Genomic DNA, 23,765 nt, shown 5'->3' with positions numbered 1-23,765 from the left:
TTTAAGAATTCAGGGAATTCCCTGGTAGTCCAGTGGTTAGGACTCTGCACTTCCACTGCAGGCCTGGGTTCAAGCCCTGGTTGGGAAACTAAGATCACACAAGCCGCGGGGTATGGCCAAAAAAGGATTCAGACAGAAACCCAAGTTATGAGCTTTTAGCAGCTCTGGAGTCCAAGTATGCAACAAATGTTGAGAGTCACTGCTAGAGCCCAATTTATTGCTACCTCCAAAATCATCACTACCATCTCTACCATATTCCACTTTCCACCTGTTTCCAGCAACATTACAGTAGAATAAACCATTAGGTTTACATTCCTGGCCTTCCATTTAAAAATTCAGATTTTCTACTATGGCCCATTATTTTAAACCGTCCCCTTTTGCAGGGTGTAAAGCCCCCAAAATTCCAGAAACCAGACATCTCATCCTCCTCAACTACAGAGCCCTTCTATCTATACAGCATGAGAAGGGGTTGGACTTGTGGAAATGAGTTCTTGTGATTTCATTTTGGTAAGGATTGCTGGAATTCTCTGAACTGGCATTATATTTAACCAACTTTGCAAAGCTATGTAAATGTGCAATTTGAGGCCAAAGCAGCAAATTATAAAAGTAGGCACAACTGCCTTTTTAAGGCAGATGTCCAATGCAAGAAGTACCTACTGTTGGCTACCTCCCATCCCTTTCACATCTTGCCTAAGTGTGCAGGAAACAATCCACATGTCCAGCACCAGAGGAAAACCTGAGCCTATTCCAAATCTTGAGTTTGAAACTCTTGGTTAACATATGAATGAGCCAGAGAATTCTGTTTTCTTCATCTAAAACCAGAGCAAATTGCAAACCTTAAGGTTATTTTGGGGGATTCACTTTACAAAGGGCAGATGCACTTTTATCACTACAGCAACAGCCTACTGGTTTATTTAAAACAGGATGGTCCTTTTTTCCTCACCTCAGGAGTACTTTCCTCAAAATCTCAATTGTATCACATTCCTTTTGAAGCACTAGAAAAAGAAATGTCATTAAAGTAATAAACTCAAAACTTGAATAATATTTTCTTTATTTACAAGTTAGAATCAACAGACAAAGAAAAGACAATCCAGGGGACCAAATGGGGAGATGACTGAAACCCCCAGGGGCCCCAAATGGAGAAGGAAAAGGGAAAACAGAGTAGAAAAAAAAAAAAAGTCAACGTAAAAAAAGAACGCCTTCCTCCCTCCCCATGGAGGCTGAGGGGACCACGGCCCCACCCTGCCTCGGCCTTACCTAGTTTAAAATAAATTAGAACAAACAACCTCAAAACAGGGCCCTTACAAGTGAACAGGGCAGCTACCGCCTCAGGTAACCCTGTATCAGGGCCTTTGCCCATTCCCACCCTTTACCCCTGCCCCACCACAATCATTTTGAATAGGGGCTCTATGCCTAAAAGGTCACTCTCCATGGGGCTGGGAACGCAGTTGTATTTTGTCCATTTATGTCCCTCCTTCAGTAATTGTCCCTGCATTCCTCCCCCCTGCAGAGCCAGCTCTCCTACAGTGGGGGGGAGGGGGTGAGATGAGGAAGTGTCACAGCAAAGGGAGAGTAGGGGTGGGGCAGGGTGGTCTAGGGGTCCGGTCCTGCGGAGCCTCCTGCCCCATCTGGCCTGGCCCCTTAGCCTGAGTCTGAATCACTGGTGTCTGAAGAAGAGGATGATGAAGAAGAGGAGCTGGAATCTGAGCTGGAGCTGGAAGCACTGAGGCGGGACACTGCTACCTGCTGTGCTGATGACGTCTCCGTTTTCTCACTCGCTGCAGAACAAAGTTGAAGTTTAAAGATATTTAAGTCTGATCTCCATTTTTCAAGAGTCAAGAGGGCAGGATGTAGTGAATTCACAGTGGCTTACTGAACACTCACCTTTCTTGGGTGGCTTTTTGGTAGAATTGAGCTGCCCACTAACATCTTGTAACCGCTTTTCTAGTTCCCGCTTCTTCTCCAAAGCCAGTTCCTCCTTTGTCTTTCCCACAGGTTTCTTAATAGCTAGAAAAAGAAATATACCAGGATTAAGATAGCCAGAAGCACCCTAGTTTTTCTGTCCCCTATTGTTGCCAAATTCCTTTCTTGAACATTGGGAAGCAACTAATCCAACCCTTATCATCCCAGGAGCTGATGATCTCAAGTCCATCAAGCGTATGCCTACTATCCTTCTCTAACTGTCCTCAGAACCTCACGAGGATTTGCTGAGTTAACTGGTGGGCCTCATTTCATACTCACTATAGGGCTTCCGAGGTTTCTTTCGTAGGCAGGAAAGGACATAGCGTTCAAGCTCTCTAAGCGTGGATGGCTTGAGCGTTTCAAAATCAATCTCAATTTCTTCTGGGTTTGAGTCACGTAAAGAGGGCTCCCTGGCTTGAATTATGTGTACAACTCGACCCAGTTTCTCCCCGGGCAACTTGTTGATGTCCAGGCTCAACTGCCGCTTCTCGTCATAACTCATGGGCCTGCTTTCTTCCTCCTCCTCTGAATCATAGCCTGCAGGCAGGGCAGGTGGGGCTGTCTTTGTGGCCTTTTTGGGGAGTCTACGGGCAAAAGAAAATTGTCAATTGTAGGACATTCTCACTATTTAACCCAGTGACCTGGATTTCATGCCTGAACAACTATTTTCCATTAAGGCAAATGAGTGGGCTGCTAGACACTGTATCAGGGGAGCAGAGCTTCTTTACATGCCAAACTCTTTTATAATAAATCTCAGACTGTGAGAACTAAATATAAGTACACTGACAGAGGTCCACTTTTTTTGCTCCCTAAAGCATTAACCCACCCCCAACCACAGAAGAAAACACGAAAAAACACAGATTCACTGGTTTACAGAAGGGGTAGGCAGACTACACTGTCAGAGTTAAGCAGCTTTGAGAGACTACAATCTTCAAAGTCTACTTCATCACCTGGCCAGTTGCAGAAAAAATTTGCTGGACCCTGATTTAGAGAAACCTTTGCAAGGAGTGGGAGAAATCATCCTCCCCGGAAAGATTAGAGACATAACTGAGCTGTCTCTGCTTCCATGTTAGATAGTACTCACTTGGTGCTACTTCCTCCAGAAGTTCCAAAGCCAGGAGGGCCTAGTGTAGCAGCGCTACCAGCCCCACTGCCACTCGCTTTCTTGGACTTCTTGGGCTGAGATGGGCGAGGTGCCCGAGGCCCTTTGTCATCTTCCTCAACCCCGGCTCGGCCTCGATGCTTCTCTGCCTTCCGTTTCTTCTTTTTCTCTTTTTTTTCTCTCTTTCGCTTGGGCTTTGATATTGGACCTTGGGACAGGGCAGCCAGCTGTTCATGTACTGCTCGAAGCTAAAGAGGAGAAAGAATCATGTGAAATGGAAAAAATAAATAAGCAATAAAGACTAAAAGAAAAAAAATTTAGGGCAAAGACAGTGCATGAACCTCACACCCAGTAAACTGAACAGTGACAAATTAAAATAATACCTGTTCCTGTAGTTCAGCCAAGCGATGAGCCCTTTCTTCCTCAGAGTCAGAGCTTTCACTCTCTTCTTCCTCCTCTTCATCCTCCTCATCTTCCTCCTCCTCCTCCTCAGAAGAGCTCTCACTGCTACTTTCCTCGCTGGAGGACTCTGAAGATGATTTGGCCAAGCCAGGGGGCAAGGCAGTAGAGACTGGTAAAGGCCCTGGTTCCAGTGGTTCATCTGGCATCTTGGCATAACGGAACTCAAATACATCCTAGAAAGAGACAGCAGACTCAAAACCATGCTAATGGATGTGCCCTGATCATACCCAGCCATATGGTAGCTCCAATTTACAACTGTAGAGACTGGGAGAGCCCCATGTTGAGGTTGTGCACCACAGACAGCAAAATTTCTCTCCCCAGACCCATTTATTCTTCAAACTCCGACCTTGACACTCACCTGTAACTTTCGTGCCATGGCCACAACATCATGGTCTGGGGGATTGTACTTATAGCAGTTGGAGAACATAAGCCGCACGTCAGCAGCAAACTCCTGTGCATCCCGGTAATCACGATTCTCCATCTTCCGCTGCAGAAGGAGGCAGCATCAGAAGCTGCACAGGCAGGAAGACTCACCTTTCCCTGCCAGCTCCAGACACCGCAAGGCTAGCCCTCTCGAGAGCATGGGGGTGGGGGGAAGGGGGTAGCCTTAAGGATCTATGCCCTGGGGCTCAAGTCTAAAGTCAAAGGAATTTGGGTGGGTTGAAGAAATATCTGTCTAGGAAAAAAAATCATTTCTAAGTGAAAAGAAAGGGTGGGTGGTCTCTGACTAACCAGCCATCCCTTAACTTTCCTATCCTAACCCAACTTTCCCAATAGGTAGGACCTAATTGTAGATGAGTAGCGATGCTATGAACACAAAACCCACCAAATTGTCTCAAACTCCAGAAAATATGGATTCCTAACAAGTACTTGACCTTCTGCCCCATTACTATTTTGTAAAAATAAAATGCCAAGACTGCCGTGTGCCCGGAAAAAGTGACTGTTTTATTGATTCCTAGGCTCCAATCACTGCCTGAGTATCCCATCTGCCCCATGCAGTGGGTACCTTGACAGTGCTGAGGTCCATGGGGTGCTTAATGATGTCATGGTAGTCATGCAGGCCAAGAGCAGAAGCGTCCACTGGTTTATAGAAAGGCCAGGCATAGGCAGCATGCTTCTTAGACAGTAATTCCTTCAAAATGCCATTGCAATGTTTTAACTGTTCCGACAGCTTTCCTTTCTTGGAGCTTTGGTGCTGTTGCTGAGAGTCAGGCAAGTCTTTGCGTGGGGGCTTGATAGGGCGGCCACTCTCTCTACGCATAGGGGGAAGCCGTGCTGCCTTAGGCTCAAGACCCCCGGGAGGGCTAGCTGGGGAACCAGGAGCCAGGATAGCTGTAGGTGTAGGGGTGGTAGTATCTGCTTTCCGCTTTACCCCTTTTTTCTGCAGAGAAAAACAAGACAGGAGCCTTTTACCCTGGGTCCACTCCATTCAAGACCTGTCCCTCCTCACTGTCTCAAAGATATCCACAGATGTATACCTTGGCAAGGGGCTGGGCTGGGGGAGCTGCAGAGACAGCAAGGAGCGGGGGTCCAGCGGAGTGCAAGGACTTGAGAAGGGGCGAAGAGATGACCGATGGGTGGGGAATGTTGAGGACAGTGGTAGGTATCTCAGGTGGTGGAGTATACAGGGCTGTGTGAGACACAGAAGAGACAGCAGGCACCTGATGGGCACTGGTGATACTGCCCTGGAGTGCTGGGGGTGGGGGGGGGAGAAAAAAAGTTTAGTCTGATTATCTTTCCCATCTTTCCATCTTCATTGGCAAAACTCCTACTGTTCCTACCTGCCAATTTGGCCCCTTTCTTGTGGCTGTTCTTAGGGATAGTCACCACAAGCTCTTGTTCCTCTTGTGGCATTGACGCCACCTTCTGTAGAAAGATCTTTTCCAGCGTTTGTGCCATCAGGACAATATCATCAGTAGGCTACAGGAAACACAAAGAAAAAGTTCAAATGCCAGCAAAAGACAAGCAAAACCATTTTTCTCTGAGAAATTCCTAGCCCCAGGCATCACCACCACCCCCCTTACACAACTTCACCATCAAATACTGAAAATCACCTATATTGGGCCACTGAATTCCCTTTTCTCTTCCAACTCTGCCCCTCAAGATGCAACAAAGAAATAAAGTTCAAAAGTAAAAGAATGAGAGCTGATAAAAAAAAAAAAGTTCCTGCTCTACTCAGATCTCTGGAGATTTCTCTGAAAAAACAGGGCCACTATCCACAAGAACAAAAAGTGTTCTATTTAAACATTTCTTAACTCTGGATCTCTGAAACCACATCACTGCTTTCAGTGGTACCTTTTGGAACTCAGACTTTCTAGGATCCTGACTACTGAGAACACCTACAGTAAAAGACTTAAACCTTTCATTGATAAAGTAGTGATAAAAAATGCACTCTCTCCCCAACTACTAATACCACAAAAACACTCACCTTGTTGTAGATATAACAGTTGGTGAACATGGTATTGAAATCCTGCATACACTCTGAGGCAGCCCAGTAATAGTTGTTTTCAAGTCTTCTCTTGATAGTTCCCATATCCATAGGCTGCTTTATAATTTTGTGATAATCCTAAAGAAAGAAACGGTAGGTCAGAGCTACAGAAAGATAAACGCTTGTTCTCCTAAGTAAACTATCAACCCCAACACACACGCACATACACACCCCCTATTCGTCAAGAATACATGGTCTCCTAAACTGCGGCCCCAATTAAATCTATGGGATAGGAAAAAAAGTGGAACAGGATTCTTATCACCCATAGGGAGGCCCCTACTGCCTTTCTCTAACCACCCACCTCCCACCCACTCTGGAAAAGCTTCCCATCCTGTGACATTACCTCTGGGGCTGGCTATCCATGGGCTGCATGAGGGAGAGGAAGAAGCTAAGAATTTTGGCCACCGTGGTCCTCTCCCAACCTGGGGTGGGAATCTGTAAAATGGAGCCAGGGCACAAAAGTTAAGGAAGGACACATGGAGGGCACAATGAAAGATGCTAAGATAGCAAGCGGTTGGATCAAACACAAAGGACCAAGAAGCCAGAAATCTGGTGGCTATCTGCCATAAAGGGTAGAAATGGGAACTCCTAGGGGCCGCAGCAGCTATACTAGACAGCCCACTCCACGCACACACATTCTTGTTCATTTCCATACCTCCCCACTCCAATCTCTCTACTCACCGGCAGACCCAGTTTGACAGCATCCACAGGCTGCCGGAAGGGCCATGCAAACTGATGTTTCCACAGAGCCTTCATCACCACCTTATGCAGGTATTGCAACTGGTTGGTAACCCGTCCTGGCTTTTTGGGATTGGACACCTCCGGGGGTGGTGGGTTGGCAGGGGTTAGTTGCAAAGCCGGCACTGAAGCCATTGTGGGGCTCTCGAATCCCTCATACAACAGGGAGGGCTTTCGAATCCTTTTCCCAGGCGCTGCTGCCTCTGGGCCCAGCCCCAGTAACCCTGCATTCCCCTCCCCAGGGAGCCTGTGAAGACAAGGAACAAAACCAGATGTGGTAATCTTGTGGAACTTGGGAGAGTACAATTTACACTAATTTACGCTACGTACCCTCAGTAAATCCAGGCTTGGAATCTAGTGAAAGGTGGTCAAGATTATGAAAATGAAACCAGTATCCAAACAATCCATGGAGCTTTTGTTCTTGCACTTCCTACCACCTCTTCTGTTCTTAGTCCTACATTTTGAATTCTCAAGTCTGATGGACTCTTTCATCTGTTTTTAAAATTTAAAGTGAAAAAGCCCAAGGTAGTTTCTCACAGGGCACAGCCATTTGAGAATAACAGCCTTATTGGGATGGGACTTAAGCAAAATGGGTGGAGCCGAGAAACTCAAGCCCCAAGCTTCCTCCTCACTAGGGGCTTGGTGGTTGCCATGGTGGTTGAGCCTGAGGGAAGCGGGTGAAAAGGAAACAAAATAGAAGAATTTCATAAAACGCTAATTAAACAGACACTTAAGAATCCACCTGTGCAGAAGGAATCAGCATCCTCCACAAGCTCTGGATAGTTAACTCCAAACAGACCAGACATCTAACGGAAAACCCTATCAACTCAAAAAAAAAAAAAAAAAAAAAAATCAAACACGGGAGTATTTGTCACACTTCACAGCCTGGAATACCCCAAACTACCAGCCTCCAAAAACTAATTATTCACAATTTCATCTCCTCCCTCTGAAGAACTCAAAAAATAAAGCTGTCCGAACAGTCAAGGTCAGCGAGTTCTCTCAGAAAACTGATACAGACCTCCCCTGCAACCCCTAACAAAAACTGCGATGCCTGTTAACTGTGCCCACTGTAGCATCAACTCTTAAGATCAAAGGCCAATAATGCACCAAGTTTACATTCTCTCTGGTGCTCCTCGAGACCAGGTGTTTCCCAAGACCCAAGACTAAAGACGTTATACCGAAATCTCATTGTTTACATCCGCAGAGCTGGACTAGAGGATCCTTAGCTCCACCCTCCTACCCTGAATGAAACTCCCAATTGTATCACAAAAACAAAAACAAAAACAAAAAAAAAAAATCAAAAAACCCAATCCTCTGCAACAAGACATACAACTCTCAACACAAAGCCGCGCCAGTCAATGAAAGACTAGCAGGAACTTAATGACCTACCCCAGGCATTAAGAGAGTGATCCTTCTACCCTACTCAGGAAATCTCCGTTTCCAGTCCCCGAAGCTCTATCACCATGGCAACCCTGTAAAGCACAAGATATAACCACGAACTCCCCCCCAAAAGTCCTGACAAACCGTCGCTAGACACCAAACCCCCTACCCGCAGGACCTGCTCCCCAATCAACGTCCTAGCCCATTACATTCTGCCACCACCTCCCTCTGCTCGACTCCGCTAAGATCTGACCACAGAAGAAAAAGCAACGTATAAACTGACAACCTGTGCTCCCTCCATACTCAGGATCTGGGCCACTACCTCAGTCCCAAACCGCCGCTCAACCCCCTGCGCGAGCCCGGCGAGCCAACAGTTGCGCCACGAAACAACGCGCCCCACTAGGTTCCGCACTCCCTCCGAATCCGACGCCCCACACCCGCGCGCCGCAACTCCCAACCGCCCCCTTCCCACACGCGGTTCGCGGGGACGTACTTGCTGTGGGGAGTCACGTTTTGCAGCATCTTGACCACGGGGAACCGGCGCTGCCCTCAGCCGCGTAAAGTCCGGGTGGCCTCGGTTCCCCTTACCTTCCAGTCCAGCATAACCCGGGAAATGGTGGGGGGGCGGGGGCCGTTGCCCTCGGCCCTCCAGGCGACAACCCCCCCCCGCCGGGCCGGCACGAAAGCAGTCTCCTTCGCTGTTTATTGGAGAACTCCCAGCAGCTTGGCGCGCTCCGCAGGAGGCGGACAGCAAGAAAATGGCGGCGGCCCCAGCCGAGGCGGGCGAGCGAAGGGGGACAGACTCTTCAACCCCCAGGACAGCCCCCGATCCCAGACACCGTCGACAATATTGCCCGCCGTTGGTCTGCAAGGATCCCCTCTTCCTGCCAGGACCGTCCGGCGCGGACGAAGTCCCGTTTCGATCTCGGATGGAGGCGGATGAACACGGAAAGTGGTTTAGGGAGCCGCCGCCTCCATCTTTGAAATCCTCTTGAGGGCGGAGTAGAGGGGGTGGACAGACTCCGAGGACTGGGCGGGGCTCGAAAAAGGGGAGCTTCGGGGGCTTCTATGGGGTCTGTACTGTCCGCCGGGACCGGTCATAGGCCGAGACGAAGGCCATTTCCAAGCGGATGGACGTGGATTGTAATGGCGGCCCCGGACGACTCGAAGGCTCTGTATAGGTAGGCAGAATCCTCCAGCTCGTTCTAGAGGCTGCTCCACTCCAGCGCGAAATGGCGCCGCCGAGCCCCGCGCCAGCCCTTTATATATAGGCAAGGGGGCGGAGCTTCGCCGCTCATGCGCGCCACCGCGCTCCCGACTTCCCCCACCCCCTCCGCGCGCGCGCGCGCGCTCACGCGCGTGAAGAAGCGCAGTCGAAGGGGGAGGAACACCTCTCCGCGGGAGCGTTTTCTATTGGTCGGCGGATGCGATGACGTCATAAGCCTCATTTCCAACGCGTTAGTCACCAGGCAGAATGCCGCATAGACCCACAGGGAAGCGGCGACCCGCCACATCTCCGAGCCAATTGGCTGCGCTGTGGTTCGGCAACTCCAGGGTAAGAGGGAGGTTGGCAGGGGTGCAGCACCCTCTCTCCGCCTCCCCTTCCAACAAAGTCTTCCCAGGCGTCCAAGCCCAGTGCGACTGGTGACTGCCAAGCTCGGGCAGGTCGTGCCGTTTGTAGCTCCTCCATTGGCTAGACTGGCAGGACTGGAGGCGGCCGCGTGGGCGTAGTCAGCCTCGGTCCGCCGGGGTGTGGCCACAGGACGCCCGCGGGTGGTTCTCGGCAATGAGGAGGCCGCCGCAGTGAAGAATCTGAAATGAGGAAGGAGACGCCATCTTAGAAACCGCGGCCTGCCACTGGCAAACAGCTAAGGGCTCCCAAGCGCAGCGAGGAAGGAACCGAACGTTCCCATACTCCGCAATCAAAAATACAGAATTGATAGAATATTAATATCCTCCCTTTCCTTCCCCAAGCCAAACAATCGAAAGACAAAGGCAAAACTCTCCCCAGAATCTACCATCTGTGAACTCTTAAAGGCTTTTCATCAACAAGGCAACCAAACAGAATACGTTCCAAACACTTGCACCCCAAGCACCTCTCCAATCCCTCCCACTCATACCTTCAGTCACCAATACAAATATCTGCCTGCTCGACAAAACCTCGGCAACCCTTAACTGGGAGCAAAATCTCCAAACGCACCCATATACCCTTTAAAATGAAACCCACCTCCTCCCCAAACTTCATTCCGGTGTGTGGCTCAGAGCGGAAAAAACAAGTCCCGCGAGGGGCGAATCAGGGTGAACGCCCTCCCCCTCCTGGCGAGCTCAGAGCTTTCCCCACGCTCGCCGTCCTCCCCCCACCCCGAAGGCAGGCCCACACCCTCTAAGGGTCCTAGCGTCGCGGGGGCGGGAGAGCCCCCCCATCCCCCCCACCAGGGTTCGGAGTCCTCCCCACGGAGCGGCTGGTCCATCGGTCAGCGCCAGGGAGGAGGGCGAGCGGAGGAGGCGGCGGCTGCCGCTCAGACTAGCCCTCCCCCTCCTTCTCTCCCCTCCCCCCTCCCCCCGGGCCGTCCGCCTCCAAGGAGGGGCAGGAGCCATTTTGGGAACTCAATCTCGCCCCCTCCCCCCAACCCACTCAACTAACATCTTTCCCACAATCTAGTACAATAATCTGAATAGGGTTACAGACTACGTGTGAATAGAACCAAAGCACAAGGTCAAGATCTCTAAAGCCATCTCTGGGGCTCCCCCGACCCCTTACCGGAAAGTGAAAGAATTTCCCCCACCTGGGCTTTAGTGGGGGCCTTCCCCTCCACGTCCCCTCTTCTGGCTACCAAGGAAGAAAACAGACTATGCATATCTGAATAAGGAAATTAATGTAAGTTAAGGAATATAAGAGACCCCCCAAAACCCAGGGCTTCGTGAGGGCCTAGGTCCTTGAACTCCAACTGGGTCACCCTCCCTCCGCAGCGGCCCTGGAACCCTAACCTCGCTTACTGCGTCTAAAATGGCCATCAATTCTCGACCACCCGAGTCCGGCAAACCCTGCGGGGCGGGGGGAACTGCGCACAGGGAAAGCAGTCTCTCTCCTACCCCCCACCCACCTCCGATCAGACCTCGGCCCCAAAAGTACAAGCGGGCCCGCCCGGGTAGCTGCAGCAAAGAGAGCAATGACACAGCAACTTTGCAGAGGCCTTCTCCCCTCCCCCATTCCCCTCCCTCTAATGGCCCAGCCTCCCCAATCTGCCTTTCTCCACCCGGGGCCTTGCAAGTCTGCACACAAGCCCATCAGGGGGCCGGCCAGGGAAGAAAATTTAGGAGGTCGAAAGAATACAGGGCCTTATTAGAAAGGGAAAGGGCAGCCAGACAGTACTCTGGCTTATTTCCCTGCATTCCGGAAAATCACTGCTCTCCGCTCCCTCCCAATTCTCCCTTCCCCCACATGAGTCACAGGGGAGGCTACTGCTACTCAGTAATTTGGAAAAGTAACTCTTCCCTTCTTTCCGTTCCCTCCCCCGCAATACACAAGGAGAGAACTGTTCAGGAATGGGGGAGGGGATGAAGGAGGCAAAAGACACCACCCAGGAGAAACCCGAAACCTTGGGAGCAGTGAAATCGTTCCAGGTCCTGAGACTCACTCACTCCTGTCTCAGGCCACGATTACCAACCCCTCCCAAGACGCCGGTTGGGCCGGTTTCTGCTCCCAAGAGGACCCCAAGCTTCCAGCCTGCAAGCCCTCCCCAGTCTGGGGTAGACACATGCTCAGCTAAGAGCCCCCGCCGCGGCAAAGAAGGTTTGTTCAGAAGGCTCCGCAGGCCATGTCCACGTGAATGCACACAAATTCGATAAGCGACTCGAAGCGTAACCTCCACCGTACCATGTGGTGACTGCCCGCTTCCTACCGCTGACACAAAGGAAGCACAGAAATGCTCCTTAGTCTCTGCGGAGAAAGGGAGTGGGCGCCTGGGAACAATTTCAGTTTACAACCCGGGTTGCCAACTCTCAGCATTCCCATCTACGAGTAAGAACTACAGTCACCACTCCCACTCCTCAGCCCACTAGGTCACCCCACCCTCCGAACGCCAAAAGGATCCCTTCTCACCTGGCTCCAAGCTCCTGTACCCCCAGGGGACGAATGGAATTGGGGGGGGGAAACACCGCCCCCACGCCCCTTTGCCCTCCAATTGGTATTGAGACAGAGGTTGGCCATTCCCCTCCCCCACCCGGGGGGCCCTCTCCTGCTCGCCCCCCTACACGCTCCCATTGGCTGTAAACTATTTGAAGGACAAATCCTCCCACCCTCAGGATTCTTCTCTGCACCCCAAGAATCTCCCTCCCGGACTCCCCACCATTGGTTAGGCACTTAAATGACTGACAACGCCCCCGCCCGCCAAAGGCCCTTTCTCACCTGGATCCTGGAACCTTCCAGGGGGGCTCCAATGTTCCCCTTGTCTTGGTGCGGGGGGAGGATGTGATCCGGGGTGTCACCCCCCCGGAAACTGAGGTTGCGTTGGGGGAGGGGGCGTAGCCCCCAGCCCCTCCCTTCCCGACTGAGCTAGGGGGTGGGGAGACCATCGGGGCCGCGCGGCCACGTCAGCAACATCCAGATTGGCTGACCCGGGTCACGTGCCAGCCGCCCCTCCCCCCCCCGCCACGGGGGCCAGTTTTCCATAGGTTCCTAGGGGTCGCTCAAGCGGCCAAGTGGGCTGCATGGCCCAGGCATTTCTCCATAGACCCAGAGCACTCTAATGCCGCTGCTTCTGCATCTCCCCGGCTTCCCATCCCGCTATCGTCGACCCTATCCCCCCCACTCGCCTCTCCGTACGGGTTCAGCATGGCTGCCGCAGCCCGGGAACGTGCACAGCGCAGGCGCAAGGGTGCGACCAGATTGGGGGAGGGGAAGGAGAGCGGGAGGCCGCGGGGAGAGCAGTGCGCAGGCGTGAGGGCGGGTTCCGTAACTCCCGCGGCGGGCCTCGGAGCGCGCGCAGTGGGTGGGGCGGAAGCGGGCGCGGCGCGCCGCCCTCCCGCCTCAGCAGGCCTTCCCCGAATGCGGGCGGCCTCGCTGGGCAGCCGGGGGAGCCCTGCCTCGGTTCCTTTTCCGCAGGTGGAGGGTGCGGCTTGGGACGCCCGAGCCGGAGTTCAATGGGAACGCGCGCCGCCGTGCTGTTGTCAGTGGAGGAGAATGAGGCCTGGACCTGGAGTTGTGAGGGTTTGCAGGGTGGGGTCTCTCCCCGGCTGTAGTGTGGTTCCACGACGGGAGTGTTGTCACTGCCCTCGTCGTGCTTGCGGCGGGGATAGGAGGTGCGAGCGGTTGGTGTGGGCGTTTTGTTCGGTCTCTTTGTCCTAGGCCGCTTTCTAACCTCTCATTTCTTCTGAGTCTACTTGGAGTTCCTTACTTTATTGAGACCTGCCGGAGCCTGGACTCCTTTGCCTGATGCAAAACTTGCCAGCATTTTGATTACTTTTACTTCTTTACTGGGCTTGTCTCGACCATTTAAGTTAAAACACTTAGGCTTTTTCTAAGGCTTTATCCTCTGCTCATCTTGAATAAAACCCATAAAAATCTAATCTAGGGATGGTTGCCACCTAAAGGCGACCTTTTACTTGTTCATGGGCAGTAATCCCTCCCTTGACCCTCAGAGTGGTTCAAATTTTCACTCTAGTTCATAACTCCCCCCTACTCCCGACCCGCAGAACGGAACAGAAAGGCCAGCTTACGCGAGAGTTCTTGGCTTTCCATCTCCCACCTGTAAACTGGGCCGTGTCTGTGTTCCTTTACCACCATTGTACTCGAAGTCCTCTCTTCGGATTAAAGAAATGTATTTTCCTTTTGACCTGGTCAATCTTATCTGTTACTCTGAAGCTCTCCTCCATTTTCTACCAATTAGCATTTTTAACTAATCCCTTAATACGGGTTTCCCAGCCTAAAAAGAAGAAAAGAAAGACAGTAACCTTATCAATATTGTATTCACTTGTGGACTCGCTTATCTAACTCTAAGCTCCCCTACACAGTCAAGACCTGAAATTGTCATCTTAATTTTCCTCTCTCTGCCTCATTCCCCACTCTAGCTCATTTCTTCCACTACTGAAACTGTCCTGGCAAATGTCACCAGGAACCTCCTAATTGGCAAAGTCAGGAAGCACTTTTCAGTTCTCACCTTATTTGACCTCTCTGAAGTATTTGACATTTGATCACGCTTCCTTCCTGAAATTCTCTACACCCTTGATCTCTGTGACTACTTCTCACTTGTTTCTTTTCCTGCTTGTCCAACTGTTCCTCTGGTCTCCTTTGTGGACTTCTCTTCTTCGGCCCTGTTGATGTTTGCCAGGATTTTGCCTCAGTTTGCTTCTAGTTCTGTTCATCGTCTCTAAGTAATCTCAGTGGCTCAGAGCCTCTCAGATCTGTATTTTTAGTTCAGAGGACTTTCCTGAGCGAAACTCAGTACTGAATTTTACCACTTGGATAATCCTCAGACACTTGAATATTTTCAAAATTGATACCACCTGTATGTGCCCTACACCTGCTCCGTCTGTATTTTCCGGGTTGATGGCAGCTATTCAATCAAAAAGTCTGGAATCTGGGAGCCATTCTTGATTTCTTTTTCTCACAACATTATATCTCCTAGGCTTATCATTGTGCCTCTAATACAGCCATTGACTCACACTCTGTCCTAGTCCTATCACCTGAGCTGTATCAACAGCTTCCTAACTGATTTTCTTATTTCTAAAGCTGCACTGTTCACTATGGTAGCCACAAGTGGCTGTTTAAATTAACATTAAATACTGTTTTAAATTTAGTTCCTCAGATGCCCTAGCCTCATTTTAAGTTCTCATTAACCATGTGTGGCTAGTGGCCATCATATTGGATAGCACAAATTATAGAACATTTCCATCATTGAAGAAAGTTCTCTCGAACAGTGCTGCTCTAGATTTTTCTCTCTGCCTCTGCCACAATACTGCCAGGAATGAGCTTTCCAAAATACAACTCTAGCCATATGCTACTGTTTAAGCCCCGTATTAATTTCTCATTGCCTGTGTGATAAAGTCCAAATTCCTGTGCTTGCCAGAAAGGTCTGTCTACCTCTCCAGTGTCATGTCTAGCCACTTCCTCTTGGGCCCTATATTCCAGCCGTATTGAACTGTTCCCCAGATAGACCATTTTGTTTTACACTGTATTTTACACATGCTGCTCTCACTACATGAAATACGCTTTTCCCCAGTCCATCTAAGCCCAAATACCATCATCTGAAAAGCCTACCCTTGCCTTCCAAATTGACTGCTCATCCCTTGGTGTCCCTTTATCTTATTTATTTATTTTTTTTTAATAGAATTTACTTTTTTTTTTTTTTTAATTAATTAATTAATTTATTTATTTTTGGCTGTGCTGGGTCTTCGGTTCGTGCGAGGGCTTTCTCTAGTTGCGGCAAGTGGGGGCCACTCTTCATCGCGGTGCGGGGACCGCTCTTCATCGCGGTGCGCGGGCCTTTCACTATCGCGGCCCCTCCCGTTGCGGGGCACAGGCTCCAGACGCGCAGGCTCAGCAGCTGTGGCTCACGGGCCCAGCTGCTCCGTGGCATGTGGGATCTTCCCAGACCAGGGCTCGAACCCGTGTCTCCTGCATTAGCAGGCAGATTCTCAACCACTGCGCCACCAGGGAAGCCCCCTTTATCTTATGATTGCACCTTTCACAGTGAATGGCATATATGTGATGCCACATGTTTCTCTCCCTTACTAGACTTTGATCGTGAGAACAGGGCCATGTAGTTTTGTTTTGTTTTGTTTTTATTTTAAATGCACCCAGCTCCTGGCTCAGGACCTGGCCAATATGAGGTGCTCACAAAGTGAGCAAATGTTGAAGGAAGTTGATGTTTACATAAGTATGTGACTTAGGTAAGGTTGTAATGTATGTGTTTGGAGGGGGGGCTCCATGCATAGTATTGGGGAAATAATCATAGACAAAGTTATTGTTGTCAGATAAACATTTGAGACACTGGGATGGTGGGAGGAAAGACAGAACAGAGCAGGTCATTTTCACAGAGCATTGCAGTCCAGTCTGGCCCGAATAAAATATAAGCTACAAGAAGTAGAGCTGGAGGAGATTGGAAGTTACATTTATTTGAGACAATGTGATGATTTCCAGTGCTGTTAAGTTTGGACCTAGTGGAGAGCCACTGAAATTTTTTGAGCAATGGCTTGATTGGAGTTATGTCATTAGATAGGAATTCTATCTTCATATCCCCAGGGGCTATCTCTATACCTGTTAATAAACACCAAATAAAAATGCCACGTGTTGGAAGGAGGTGAGACTGGTGATAGCTAAAATTCTTTGAGTTTTTGAAATGTCTCAGGCCCTATTATAAATGCTTTACATGTAGGAACTCTTCTAATGTTTATAACCCTATAAAGTAGATACTATTGTTATCACTCCCATTTTTCAAATGAAGCGACTGAAGCAAGAGATGTTAAATAATTTACTCACAGTTACATGTTTAATAAGTGTCCAGAGCTGGGATCTGAACCCAGGCAGTCTGTCTCTGGGTGGTATGTTATTCTGGTTGTTAGGCACAGCAGGTATTTTAAAATCAAAGATTGAAGTTCGAGAAAAAAAGGTTAGTAGAGGTAGATTTGGGAGTCACCTTTGAGGTGTAGTTTGAATCAGTCATGCAGGTAAGTAGGTGAGATTTATAAGGGAGGAAGTATGGAACAATTTACTTGTGGGTTAAACATCACGCTCTGGGTTACATCCTCACACAGGGAGCAAGAATAGGAAGAGAAACCAGTGTAAGAGCATCAAACAGGAAAAGCAGAACAACATAATATGAGGAAGCCAGAACAAGAGAGGGCTGCAGTGAGGATTTCATGTTTATTGAGTGAATGACTAATCAGGAGTTTTTAAGCTTGTTTGTGCCATGGACTTCTTCGGCAGTTTGGTGGAGCCTTTGGACCTTGTCTGACAATAATATTTGTAAATGCATAAATAAAATACACAGTTATCAAAATATTTGAAGAAATGTGTGATGATCTAGTAATAATGTGTTCCCTTATTAATAGAATACTAATACAGTAAATAAAATGATTTATTGCAGGTCTAAACTCGTAATTCTAGAGGTATTTTGAGATATCTATGATACGAAAATATTCGTTGATGGTGGTTTCTATTGATGATGACATTACAGGTACCGCTAGTACTACAAAGACTTGTTTTCTACATTATTAAGTTTCAGTTAATTAGATGTTCTTAAAAATAAAGGTGACTCTTTTTGTTCCATCCAAGTTCATGGACCCCTGAATTTTATGGCATGTGGACTGCAGGTTAAGAACCCCTGTTCTTTTTCTTCTTTTTTTTTCGCCACGCCATGCGGCTTGCGGGATCTTAGTTCCCTGTCCAGGGATTGAACCCGGGTCCCGGCGGTGAACGCGCGGAGCCCTAACCACTGGACCTCCAGGGAATTCCCAAAAACCCCTGTTATGATTGAATGAGGAGACAAGATCCTGCAGAGGGTGTGAGAGAATGAAGAAAGGGGAAATCTCACTAGGTTGGTGATTGGGGGTCATTACTGATATTGGAGAGCAGTTTTGTAGTCTGGGGATAGAATTCAGAGTATGGGGAGCCTGAAAAACCCGGGCCAAGTAATTCAGACTGAATCTCGTAGAAAGGGGAGAGCTGATTAAGTTTTGAGAGGGGAAGGAAGAGCTACTTTTATAGGAAGTTACTTGGCACCATTGTGCACCATGGATTGGCTTTGGAGAGACTGGAGGTAGGTCAGGTAGGAATCACAGCACACATTCACCCATGGAATGAAAAGGAATAAAGTCATAGCATTAGAATTAATCACACTTAGAGGAGAATGCAAACCTTGCTGTGGTCCACGAGGTCCCACGTGGTCTTGCTTCTTCCTGCCTCTGGCCTCATCTGCTGTCTGTGCTCTCTTATTCACTAATAATATGCCAGCCACACAGGTCTTCACCTCCCTGAAGGAGCCAGCCCCTTGCCTGCCTCAGGGCCTTCCTCTTCTTCCCCCTCTGCCTGGCTAAATCTACTCACCCTTCGGATCCCGTCTTAATATCACTAGGTTCCCCGTTTCACTTAGTGTCTCTTATGGATCTCAGTTCTTTTCCTTCACAGTACCTTTTACAATTTGTTTTTGTAGGTTCATATGATTACTTGTTTAATGCCTCTGTTTTCATTAGATTATAAGTTTGGTCATGTAGGTGTCTGGTGCCCAGCATACTACCAGGTACATAGAGGGTAATCAATAAATATTTGCTAAATAAATAAATGAATGAACCTCATTGAGCCACAGATTTCTTGTTTATATAATGGCAATAATAAATTCCAACCTTGTAGTTGACAGGATTGCTGTATTCAAATAATAGAGCTAAAACGGAAAAATGAATATGGATGTGAAGAGATCACTGAGCTGGGAATGAGGGTAAAGGTGGGAGCTGGACGGCCAGGTTTACTCTCTGAATTAGGCTGTGGCAGGGAGGAGGAAGAAAATGGGAAGAGGAGTGGGGTGCACAGGGAAAGCAGTGGGAGTGAAGATGTCTGTAGAGTGGCCCACAGACATGCCTGGTAAGATTTACTGTTTTGTTTTTTTTTTTGGCTGTGTTGGGTCTTCGTTGCTGCGCGCGGGCTTTCTCTAGTTGGGGCAAGCGGGGGCTACTCTTTGTAGAGGTGCGCGGGCTTCTCATTGCGGTGGTTTCTCTTATTGCAGAGCACGGGCTGTAGGCGCGCGGGCTTCAGTAGTTGTGGCACGAGGGTTCAGTAGTTGTGGCTCGTGGGCTCTAGAGCACAGGCTCAGTAGTTGTGGCACATGGGCTTAGTTGTTCTGTGGCAGGCATGTGGGATCTTCCTGGACCGGGGCCCAAACCCGTGTCCCCTGCATTGGCAGGCGGATTACTAACCACTGCACCACCAGGAAACCCCAGATTTACTGTTGAAATATCCATGTTAGAAGGAATGACCTATCATTCATCTGATGCTTGAAGGCTCTTCTAGGCCCAGCTTCAACAACTTCAGTAACCAACAGCCCATTTATTCATCCAATGAGTAGTCATTTGCTGGTGGGCCTTCTTGGTAGATGCTGAAAATGGAAAAAAAACAGGAAGAGATCCTTGATACCTTGCAGTGGAAGTGAGGTGACCAAAGCAGACATAAACAGAAGAGCATAATACAATACAAATGATGGTAAGGACAGGCCGGTGCTGTGGAAGCATACTGAAGAAGTCACTCATCTCCACTCTGGGTTCCAAGGCTCCCTGAGGGAGGTGAGATTTCGTCTCAAAGGATGTATAGAGATAGGTTAAGTGGATCCAGATCATTAAGGATCATGCCAAGGAAAGCAGATTGTAGAGAGCCATTGAAGGCTTTCTTGCAAAAGTATGATGTGATCAAATGTGCCTAATAAAAAGATCCCTGTGGCAGCACTGGAAAATAAGAATAAGATTGGAGAAAGATCAGTTCTAAGAAAATTGCAGTGATCCAGGAAAAAGACGAGCAAACCAATGAGGGCCTGAACTAGTGGGACTGGAGGACAGACTAAAGAGGTATGGAAGAGGTAGAATTGATAGGACTTGGTGAACAGTTGTTTGAGAAGGTTTGAGGAAGATGAAGTTGTCATGGTTGACTGCCGTATTTGTGACTCATCTGATTTGGTGGACAGTCAACTTACACACTGAGGTCTTCAATACGGGAGCTTAAACATGCTGGGAAGGGAAGGTGGTGAGTTTAGCTTTGTAAATTTTGAGATAGAGGTACATTCAGTGTAGTAATTCCTGAATTTAATTTGCCTGAAAATTCATTATTGAACATTCAACAGAGGTTTATGAGACATCATGTAAAATAGAAAACTCACTAAATTTTAAAATATGAAAGCACAGTTTGAAAACCACAGGAGTGCTTTTCATTTAAAACTTTCCCTTAGACATTTTTGAGATAGTTGGGGAAAAATGAACACAGATTGGCTTAAAGGAAGTTAAGCAATCATTTTTAATTTTGTTGCTTGTGGTGATAGGGTGGTAGTTACGTTAAGGAAAAAGTCATTATAGATACCCGTAGAAATGTTTCCTGGTGAAATATAATGATAGAATTTGTTTAAATACTCCAGGAAAAAAAAAGTGTGTGGAACAGGAGAATAGATGAAACAAGAATGGAAGACTTAGAATGTTGAATATTGTTGAAACTTAAACAAGAGTACGTGGAGGCTTACTGGATTCTTTTGTGTATGTTTGAAATTTTCCATAGTAAAAAAAAAATTAAACTTAGTCATAGATCCAAAGGAAATCAGTTAGTGGAATGTAAATATTATAATTATATAATTAATCAACACTGAGGTCATAAGTATATTTTGAATTTGTGGCAAGACTTGTGACAGACCAGAGGTCAAGTAGATGACATATATCACTCGGGCAGTTAATTGGGAGATGCTTTCTGAGTGTTAATGCACAGACTTAACCTCACGTTTATGCCTCAGATGATCTAACGCAATTGTCTGGGATGCCGTATGTTTAAGATAATTATACTGAGGTGGTTGGTTCGTGGTAATTCTCGCTTCTCTGGGAATAGCTCTAAGACACAGAGGTGATGTTGTGCCTGGCCACCACTAATTGATCCGGAGGTCCACACCTGATACAAGCTGAGCCCGTCAGATTGTCCCTCTCAGCAACGTGAAATTTGAAAGATAGAGGCTGGAGGACTTTGAAGGTGCGGCGTATTAATGGCAACTCAACCCTTGCTGCTAAGGACCCTGTGGCTCCTCTTCCTGAGCCTAGCTGATTGCACCCATCTTTTGATTTTCTGAGCTAGCTCTGTATCCGTCCAATAAATCGCCCCTTTAAAAGTTAAGTTAGCTAGAGTTGGTTTCTGTTGCTTACAACCAAAAATAACCTTATTAAATATAATAAATTATTACATAATAAAAATTACTGTGTAAACATGTTTGGTGTTTTATTACATCTGTGTTGAAATAAATTTAAAAATGAAAAATTGCTACTATCGAATTTACATTTTAAACAATTTCTTGAGGGACCCTATTTTGTGGAGAGTACAGTTTGAGAACTGCTGTTGTACAGCATCCAAGTGGAGATAACCTAAAGGCAGTTGGGTGTATGGATGGTGTGGAATCAGAGCCAGATCTGAGCCGAAGGGGGAAATTTGGAAAACGTCGGCAAATAGATGGTAACGGAAGACAAGTGGGAGGAGATGCCATTGAGAGCAGGGGTATAGTATAAGAAGAAAAGAGGATGAGGACAGAACTCCAAGGATACCAACACTTAAGGGGTAGCTGAAAAAAAGGAGTCCATGAGGGTGACAAGACGCCAGAGAAGTGGGAGGAAAAACAAGGAGAGAGTGCTGTCAGGGATGCCAAAAAAAATAGACCGTTTTAGGAAGGAGGGCATGGCCAACAGTGTCAAATGTTGCCAAGACTGCAAAGAGTCCATTTGATTTAGCAACACAAAGATGTTGAACCACTTCATTGTGGAGTGTTAAGGATTAAATGGAAAGTATGAAAGTAGAGAGATGGTTGCCCATGGCTTTTTCAGGAAACTTGGCTCTGTCAAGAGAAAGAAAATGGGGTAGGACTAGGAAGGGATGGAGAGCTGAGTGTTAGAAAGCTGTGACCTACTGGGTTTACAGGTGTGATGCCTTTATTTTCAGAGGCATTCATGTCTCATGACCAAAGACACTGAGTTACTGGCGTGCAGAACTGGTGCCTTGCCCTTCTCTTGACCACAATTCCCACTTCCCCAAACTGATGAGACACTATTTTTGAGATATGTATTAATGGAGGTTGTTGCAGGGTCCTGACAGGAAGAGGATTACATAGAGGGAAGGTTAGTTATAAATGTTTGAACTGGTTCCCATTTGTTCTGGGACAGAAAGGAGTTAACCACAACCTTGCCTTCATCTTGATGATGGGTAGTTATATTTCTCTGCATGCTGGACTTGTCTACACTGTACTCTCGGTGGAGAACTTGGACCCCCTTTGCCTCATTCCTTCCACCCAGAGTAGTTGCAGGGTCTGCTCTAACTGTTCCTAGCCCTCCCACCAGTCCTCTTCCTCCTGTGCCGCCTCCTCCCCCAGACATCCTTCCAAACAGTGTTGTATCTGGGACATGATACATTCATTAACCAATTGCCACCCCCAAAAAGGAATGGGGCTCTTTGGAGGGTGGGTTTATTTTGGGTCCCCCATCCCATTTCTGACCACACATAGAACAATGTTCAGCAAACAGTGGTTTCTGAGCAAAAGTCAGCCCATATATTTTTATATGGCCCAAGAACTCAGAACGGTTTTTACATTTGTAAATGGTTGAAAAAAAAAAAAAAAGCAAAAGAATTCTATTTTGTGACTCATGAAAATTATATGAAATTTAAGTTTCAGTGTTCCTTAGTAAAAAGGTTAAGAACAAAACTCCAAGGAACAAAGATTTGCTATCGGGTCTTTTACAGAAAATATTTGCTCACCACTGGTTTAGAACTCCAGGTGGCTGTGTGTCATCTATCTCCACCAGCAGTTCTGGTGATGTCAATAGACCTCCTTTCTATCAATACTTTCCTAAGGGGCTGAATCTTCCCCACCGCAGGAGCTACTGACGGATTAATCCACAAAGGATGAGACATTAGGAAAATGTTCTACTTTTTTTTTTTTGGAGTGTAACACAATGATTTCCAAGCCCAGCCCAACCCTGGCACTCTGCCCACCCCTACCACACATACACACACTCACACACACATACGTACCCTTTTCAGAATATGCAGGAGGTCATGGGGGTGTTTTGGTTTGGGGCTGTTATGGCTGCTGTTATTTGTTTCTCAAAAGGGAGTATGGATTTTGAAAGGACCATATTCACATAGATTGATTTCTAAGATTACTTAATTGCCACATTAGATCTTTCTCACTGCTTCTTCCCCCACCCCTTCTGTCTTTCTTTTTCTTCTCTATCAAACTTGCAGCATATACACTGACAGTTTCTTCCTCACCTCCCACTTACTTCTCAGCCCACCACAATCTGGAGTCCACTCCCACTCCAACGCTGAAACTGCTCTCAACACATTTGTCACCCATCTCATAATTACCAAATCTAAGGACACTTTCCCGTCCTCCCTTGACTTCTGAGTAGCATTTGATAATGCTGACCTTGCCCTTCTTCATGGAACACCTCTGTTTCTCTACATCTGCTTCTTCTTTATTCTTCTCTTAGCTCACTGGATGCTCCTAGTGCCACCAGATTCTTACAAATTAGTGCATTTCAGTGACCTGCTTATTATCTAGCATCAGTGCCAAGCCCAGCCTCCTATACTGTGTTCTGGACTGCTCGGCCGTGTATTTCCCAGCCTTCCTGGACGGTTGGCTTCCTGTTAGATTCTCTCAGTAGGAGGTATGGGTGGGAGATCAGATGGCAGGAGAAACCAAGAAGCTTCCTGCTTTAGTTTCTAAGAGAGTGGCAGCTCCTGGTACCAGCAGCAAGAATGGGTGATTCTGGACTCCAGCTTCCTGGGCAGAGGAAATACCTTCTCAGTGATCCAGCTTTGATGGAGATGGCGCCTTTCTGGTAGATCCGGAAGTGACTGTGATGGTGTCTCCTCCAGGACAACAGCAGGTGTAGACATGAATTCCAGCTCAGGGG

At 47.9% G+C, this 23,765-nt stretch overlaps 2 protein-coding genes across 9 annotated transcripts in view; one reads left to right on the top strand and one right to left on the bottom strand.

The window, feature by feature from the left end:
* Positions 1–1,034: 1,034 nt before the first annotated feature.
* Positions 1,035–12,947, bottom strand: BRD2 (bromodomain containing 2). 8 transcript variants are annotated; one of them, XM_028167524.2, is made up of 14 exons: positions 12,541–12,946; positions 8,626–9,944; positions 7,083–7,244; positions 6,696–6,999; positions 5,955–6,092; positions 5,308–5,446; positions 5,005–5,219; positions 4,533–4,907; positions 3,885–4,013; positions 3,448–3,699; positions 3,047–3,312; positions 2,242–2,546; positions 1,885–2,007; positions 1,035–1,778 (listed from the first exon to the last, which is right to left on the bottom strand). In XM_028167524.2, exons 4-14 carry the CDS (start codon positions 6,885–6,887, stop codon positions 1,642–1,644), a joined length of 2,271 nt encoding a protein of 756 aa, XP_028023325.1. In that variant the 5' UTR covers positions 6,888–6,999; positions 7,083–7,244; positions 8,626–9,944; positions 12,541–12,946; the 3' UTR covers positions 1,035–1,641. The 8 variants fall into 8 exon arrangements, with proteins under 8 accessions (XP_028023325.1, XP_007186978.1, XP_007186977.1 ...); XM_007186916.3 differs by lacking the exon at positions 7,083–7,244 and having other exon boundaries at positions 5,005–5,156; positions 12,541–12,947; XM_007186915.3 differs by lacking the exon at positions 7,083–7,244.
* Positions 12,948–13,134: 187 nt separating this feature from the next.
* Positions 13,135–23,765, top strand: part of LOC103010705 (HLA class II histocompatibility antigen, DM beta chain) — a 32,647-nt gene continuing 22,016 nt past the window's right edge. The window contains exon 1 of the mRNA XM_007186924.2: positions 13,135–13,341. Within this exon, the coding sequence (XP_007186986.2) occupies positions 13,180–13,341 (162 nt within the window). The 5' untranslated portion in view covers positions 13,135–13,179. The remainder of the gene's footprint in view (positions 13,342–23,765) is intronic.

Source organism: Balaenoptera acutorostrata, chromosome 10 (genome assembly GCF_949987535.1).
Source record: "Balaenoptera acutorostrata chromosome 10, mBalAcu1.1, whole genome shotgun sequence".
Taxonomy (NCBI): Eukaryota; Metazoa; Chordata; class Mammalia; order Artiodactyla; family Balaenopteridae; genus Balaenoptera; species Balaenoptera acutorostrata.
This window is presented reverse-complemented; position numbering and strand designations above follow the sequence as displayed.

Coding starts and splice junctions, on each gene's coding strand:
- BRD2 (XM_007186915.3), bottom strand. CDS start 8,654: ATGCTGCAAAACGTGACTCCCCACAGCAA. Junction 5,220..5,307: donor GAAAGGGGCCAAATTGGCAG/GTAGGAACAGTA, acceptor CCCCACCCCCAG/CACTCCAGGGCAGTATCACC. Junction 2,008..2,241: donor GAAACCTCGGAAGCCCTATA/GTGAGTATGAAA, acceptor TTCTTTTTCTAG/CTATTAAGAAACCTGTGGGA.